Genomic DNA, 6,376 nt, shown 5'->3' with positions numbered 1-6,376 from the left:
TTTCACGCAATACATGAGCGTGAGCCATGGACATAACACTATAGGTGGAATAGCAGGTGGTTGTGGAGAAGACAAAAGAAGGAGATAGTCTCACATCAACTAGGCGTATCAACGGGCTATGGAGATGCTCATCAATAGATATCAATGTGAGTGAGTAGGGATTGCCATGCAACAGATGCACTAGAGCTATAAGTTTATGAAAGCTCAAAAAAGAAAACTAAGTGGGTGTGCATCCAACTTGCTTGCTCATGAAAACCTAGGGCATTTTGAGGAAGCCCATCGTTGGAATATAAAATCCAAGTTCTATAATGAAAAATTCCCACTAGTGTATGAAAGTGACAATATAGGAGACTCTCTATCATGAAGATCATGGTGCTACTTTGAAGCACAAGTGTGGCAAAAGGATAGTAACCTTGTCCCTTCTCTCCTTTTCTCTCATTTTTTGGGCCTTCTCCTTTTTTTGGCCTTTCTCTTTTTTTTCCTCACATGGGACAACAACAACAACAAAGCCTTTAGTCCCAAACAAGTTGGGGTAAGCTAGAGGTGAAACCCATAAGATCTCGCAACCAACTCATGGCTCTGGCACATGGATAGCAAGCTTCCACGCACCCCTGTCCATAGCTAGCTCTTTGGTGATACTCCAATCCTTTAGGTCTCCCTTAACGGACTCCTCCCATGTCAAATTCGGTCTACCCCGCCCTATCTTGACATTCTCCGCACGCTTTAGCCGTCCGCTATGCACTGGAGCTTCTAGAGGCCTGCGCTGAATATGCCCAAACCATCTCAGACGATGTTGGACAAGCTTCCCTTCAATTGGTGCTACCCCAACTCTATCTCGTAGATCATCATTCCAGACTCGATCCTTCCTCGTGTGGCCACACATCCATCTCAACATACGCATCTCCGCCACACCTAACTGTTGAACATGTCGCCTTTTAGTCGGCCAACACTCAGCGCCATACACCATTGCGGGTCGAACCGCCATCTTGTAGAACTTGCCTTTTAGCTTTTGTGACACTCTCTTGTCATAGAGAATGCCAGAAGCTTGGCGCCACTTCATCCATCCGGCTTTGAATCGATGGTTCACATCTTCATCAATACCCCCATCCTCCTGGAGCATCGACCCCAAATACCGAAAGGTGTCCTTCCGAGGTACCACCTGGCCATCAAGGCTAACCTCCTCCTCCTCACACCTAGTAGTACTGAAACCGCACATCATGTACTCGGTTTTAGTTCTACTAAACCTAAACCCTTTTGATTCCAAGGTTTGTCTCCATAACTCTAACTTCCTATTTACCCCCGTCCGACTATCGTCAACTAGCACCACATCATCTGCAAAGAGCATACACCATGGGATATCCGGAAAAAAATCGTGTTAAAATCTCAGCGCAATGGGAGTTACGGATCCCGGAATATAAGAAACGGTTTTCGGCCAGATCAGGGGAACATGAAACAGAAGAGAACAGAGAGGGAGATCTAATCTCGGAGGGGGCTCCCGCCCCTCCGCCGCCATGGAGACCAAGGACCAGAGGGGGAACTCTCCTCCCATCTAGGGGGGAGGCCAAGGAAGAAGAAGAAGGAGGGGGGCTCTCTCCCCCTCGCTTTCGGTGGCGCCGGAGTGCCGCCAGGGCAACGATCGGGACGGCGATCTACATCAACAATCTTGCTACCGTCAACACCAACTCTCTCCCCTTCTATGCAGCAGTGTAACACCTCTTCTCCTCACTGTAATCTCTACTTAAACATGGTGCTCAACTCCATATATTATTTTCCAATGATCTATGGTTATCCTATGATGTTTGAGTAGATCCATTTTGTCTTGTGGGTTAACCGTGATCTTGGTTGGTATGATTGTATATTTTATTGATGGTGCTGTCCTACGGTGCCCTCCGTTCTCGCGCAAACGTGAGGGGCCCCCGCTGTAGGGTGTTGCAATATGTTCATGGTTCACTTATGGTGGGTTGCGAGAGTGACAGAAGCTTCAACCCGAGTAAGTGGGGTATGGCCTATGGGAGTAAAGAGGAATTGATACTTAATGCTATGGTTGGGTTTCATGACCTTAATGATCTTTAGTAGTTGTGGATGCTTGCTAGGGGTCCAATCATAAGTGCATATGATCCAAGTAGAGAAAGTATGTTAGCTCATATGCCTCTCCCTCATATAGAATTACAAGAATGATTACCGGTACTTGTTACCGATTGCCTAGGGACAAATAACTTTCTTGTTGACACAAACCCTTTTTTAAACACCTAACTTTTATTATCTTGCAAAGTACTTCTAGTCAACAATATTTTTAGTCATCATATGATGAATGACGTTGTCTTCCAGCTGTCAGTGTCATTGACTTCATATAGTAGCTTATACTAGGCACATCAGGCTTTAGTTAAGAGCGCATAACGCAAAGCGTCTAAACCAATAGACAAGCCTATATGTTCATGGCCACTACGTACCTGCCAAAATCCTATTTTTCATACGTGAAGCGCAAGCTTATACAGTATGATGGACCAAACATGCATGCCCCTGGCACTTTGTTTTCATCAAAGCTTACAATTATATTTCATTTTTTGCTATTAATAATACAATTTCTCTGTGGTCAGCAGATCCAAAGCTTTAATGAATCAGTAGCTACAGCAAACCCAAATAAAGAATTTCTCAAAGGAAGTGCTTTGCAAAATACCAAATGCATAAAGTCAACTAGAGATCACCACCAGTAACAAGTCTGACTGAACCTTTTAGTACACTAGCAGGTTGACAATATGCACTAAGATTTAGGATAATAATAATAATATAACTGATTGTTATGGACAAGAGGGCCTATTACAGTACAATTTATCCCCATGAAACTAAGACATGTCCAGAACAACAACCAGCGCTAGGCAAACAAGAACAAGGGTAACAACATTCTTTGAAAATGAAATGATGCTTAATCTGTAGGTTTACCAAGCACTGCTCTGAACTAGAAATCAAGCAACCAGGAGTATAAGCACCAGCAAATTGGGGGGCCATGATTGAAGCAGATTCAGAGGTACACAGACAAATTGTTCAGACAAAAGAAGAGCCAGTTTTTGGGAGGAAACACAGCGGTGGTTTGAGAACAGAGGAACATAGGGTAGAAATTTGTGTACACTGTTTTTCTCAAGATCAAGGATACAACCAACTTTCTGATGCCACATGTCATATGATACCAAGGTATTACCTCCACAATGAGCCAGGAAAATGGTGTCGCAATCTGGATGAATCCCAACCACCCTGTACTTCTGTCCAGTCATGCTCATAAGCTCATCGATGCTGGCAGTATGCTTCTGGACCCATTGTTTACTGTCACAATCCTTGAGGCACCAGAGTGCTATCTCAGAAACTAGGAGTTCATTGTTATTATTGACAGGAGCTATAACATAGTGCAAGCACCCCTGCAACAATCCAATAGTACCAAATTTTGAACCGTACGGCACACGGATAGTCTTCCACACTTTCCCCTCCATGTCTACCCCCACCAGCACATACTCGCCGTTGATGTCCTCCAGGTTACCCATGATGTATAGCATACCGCCCACAAAGACACATTTACTCCTGAACAGGGTAGCTTTCTCAACTATCCCACTGTCTCTATAACTCCAGGCTCCTGTACGCGACGAGTAGATGTTCACTCCTGTGATGAAAGTTTTCGGAAAGGCCCGCTCCAAACAAAGAACATGGAAATGGGATGAGACTACTGGATCGAAAGCCAAGCCTGCGGTATGGTTAAATTTGTGCATCGGCTCCTGCGTTTGAGGTTGAGGTGGCAGCTCCACCCACCTCCCGGTGGCGGGATTGCACACAACAAAATGGTAATCATCCCTACTGTTGTAGCGGCGATAGAGAAGGAGGCCGTTGCAGGCTTCCACCTGGGTGATGCCCTCATCCTTGTTAGGATGCAGGTAAGGGAGGGAAGGGTCGAAGGGGGCTGCGCCGCCGGAGAAGCCAGCAAAGTGGTGGCGATACCCGCTGCTGCAGAAGGACGTGTAGAGGAAGTCGGCAAGGGTCTCGGGCAGCTTCTTGCAGTTGGTGGGGTCGGCGATGAGGTCGCGCCAGAGCACCGAGACGCACCTGAAGCAGTGGACGGATCTGGCTGGGAGGCGGGAAAGGATCTCCAGGATGAGGTCGACGTTCAAAAGGCTGGCCTCCCTCGCCGCCGTTGCCTGCGGATGGTCGTCCAGCCTCGGCTTGGTGTTCCTCTCAAAGATCTCACCCTTCTCCGCCTCCTCCATGGAGCTCGGCTTGGTGTTCCACTCGAAGATGTCCCCATTCTCGATCTCCTCCATGGAGCTCGGCTTGGTGTTCCACTCGAAGATCTCCCCCTTCTCCGCCTCCTCCATGGAGCGAAAGAGGAAGGGCTAGGCAGGGGCCAGGGTCAGGTCAGATCTGCAAATAGAGAGAGGAAATCATGGATCTGGCAGAGGAAAATTAACCCGGTGGTGGTGGTGGTGGTCTTGTGGGGAGTCGGAAAGGTACCTCGGTTTGGTTTACGACAGCGACAGGTGCCGGCGGTGAACAGGGTGCGACCGGTGGCACTTCTCTTCTCAGAGGACAGTGGGGAACAACAGCACAGACACTAATCTTAGAAAGAGGAAATGGGGATGCAAACATAAAAATGACATGTATCTAAAGAATTCACAACTTCCAGAATTTACGCTTTTCCAAACATGACTAGAAGGAAACGCGCGCCTTGCTGCGCCATTTTTAATCAATGAAGAGCAACATATAGAAGTACTCCGACCATTTAACAAAAGCAAATAATTTCAATGCCACCACAAACTAAGAGAAAAAACCTAGTCCATTGCTACCTTCTCACTTGCCTCCCCCAACTACAGTTACTGCATTTGGGCCTCCCTATCCTTGTCTTATTTTCCAAAAAAAATGCCTTCTGTTCCCATGTAACTCCTATTCACTTAGAGAGTTCCAAAGAGAGCATTGATCAGAAGTTTATTTCACCAAAACAAAAGCATATCAGAATATTGCATACAACAATGTGTTAGCTATAGACATATGGTACTCATCAAGTATGGTATAATTGCCTAACAGAGTTGAAGTAGCAAAATACATAACCATTAATTGAATTTATTGATTACTACAAAGGAATCAACTAATGGTGCTTTATGTGCTCGCCTTCATTGTGAAACCTGGTTGTTGTAAGGTTCAGAGGAATGCATGGGTAAGACAAATGATTTATAACTTTTTAACCAACCTCACAAGTAATCATCCTATCGATTGGAGAAATTAAACATCATAACTTGATATCTCATGTAGCTTTTATGTGTACCTGAAATAAATAAAAAATGTTTAAGACAACCATGAATCAGATGGATAAAACCTAGAAAATGAATGATCTAAGATCTAAAAAGCACCTATATATCAGGTGCAAAACAATTGCCAGCACCTATGTATATATGAGGTGCAAAACAATTGCAGCACCTATGTATACATGATGCATAAAAGCTGTCTATAGGTTGTCACTTTTCTAGTGAAAAAACAGAACCACTATAGTATTAAATTTCGTTTGGTTGTTTCTGGTTGTACAAAAAAAACTTTCTATTTAAAGTCTCATTGTTTGTTCATGCAGCAGGAAAAAAAGCCTATAAGTGCAAATGATGCAAATTTTAAAGCAGACTCTGTTGACAAAAGATACAACATGACTTACCACATCAGTTGGCATTAATCATAAGCCAGATTCTGGAGAAAAGACAACATTCAAAATAGAAGGGACAGTATAAGCCATGAGAAAGAATTACAGGAATAAAAAAACAAGCTGATTGAAAAAACTTTCGAGACTATTGGAATATCAAGACTCCAAATAAGCATTATTAGACAATCAGGAAGGCACGCATTGCCACGCCCCGTCCATTCCGATGAGAAATGTTATACCTATTTTGAAAAACTAAGGCAATACATATTCGAGAACAATAGGAAGTTTGAAGTTTCGAATTAAAGCACCTTTTTTGGCATATTTGTTCAGATTCTAGGTTTGATCAAAGTTTCAGAAAGCTCTGCAGTTTATGCTTAACTTGTATGAGAAAGAAGGCTTCGTGTCATTCCTTGGTATTCATCTAATTTTCTTATTCCCTACTCAACATTCTAAGTGATATATATATATGCACACACCAGTAGCCTCTCGATGGTAGCCATGGCAAACCAGAAGAACCTAAAGGGATTCCAGTGCAATGCCAAGCTGATCATCTCGACTTCAGTTTGAAATGCAACCTCCCGCCTCCGTCTTCACAGCTATACTTTGATCACTATGCTTCACTCAATATAAGTTTCAAAAGCTACATTTTCCTACCATGTTCTTGCTGTTGAAGTTCTCTGTTTCAGCCAAGACCTATCTTGAAATAAGAAATAA

At 44.0% G+C, this 6,376-nt stretch overlaps 1 protein-coding gene across 2 annotated transcripts; it reads right to left on the bottom strand.

The window, feature by feature from the left end:
* Positions 1-2,774: 2,774 nt before the first annotated feature.
* On the bottom strand, positions 2,775-4,962 carry LOC123143887 (F-box protein At2g23160). 2 transcript variants are annotated; one of them, XM_044562883.1, is made up of 3 exons: positions 4,824-4,910; positions 4,492-4,555; positions 2,775-4,401 (listed from the first exon to the last, which is right to left on the bottom strand). In XM_044562883.1, the coding sequence occupies exon 3, from the start codon at positions 4,353-4,355 to the stop codon at positions 2,964-2,966; it is 1,392 nt and encodes a 463-aa protein (XP_044418818.1). In that variant the 5' UTR covers positions 4,356-4,401; positions 4,492-4,555; positions 4,824-4,910; the 3' UTR covers positions 2,775-2,963. The 2 variants fall into 2 exon arrangements, with proteins under 2 accessions (XP_044418818.1, XP_044418817.1); XM_044562882.1 differs by having other exon boundaries at positions 4,492-4,962.
* Between the last annotated feature and the right edge of the window lie 1,414 nt (positions 4,963-6,376).

This window comes from Triticum aestivum, chromosome 6D (assembly GCF_018294505.1).
Source record: "Triticum aestivum cultivar Chinese Spring chromosome 6D, IWGSC CS RefSeq v2.1, whole genome shotgun sequence".
In the NCBI taxonomy this organism is placed as follows: Eukaryota; Viridiplantae; Streptophyta; class Magnoliopsida; order Poales; family Poaceae; genus Triticum; species Triticum aestivum.
Note: the sequence above shows the minus strand (reverse complement) of the source record. Positions and strands in the feature narration are given on the sequence as shown.

Bases quoted from the DNA above. Each gene is read 5' to 3' on its own strand.
- LOC123143887 (XM_044562882.1), bottom strand. From the start codon at position 4,355: ATGGAGGAGGCGGAGAAGGGGGAGATCTTCGAGTGGAACACCAAGCCG.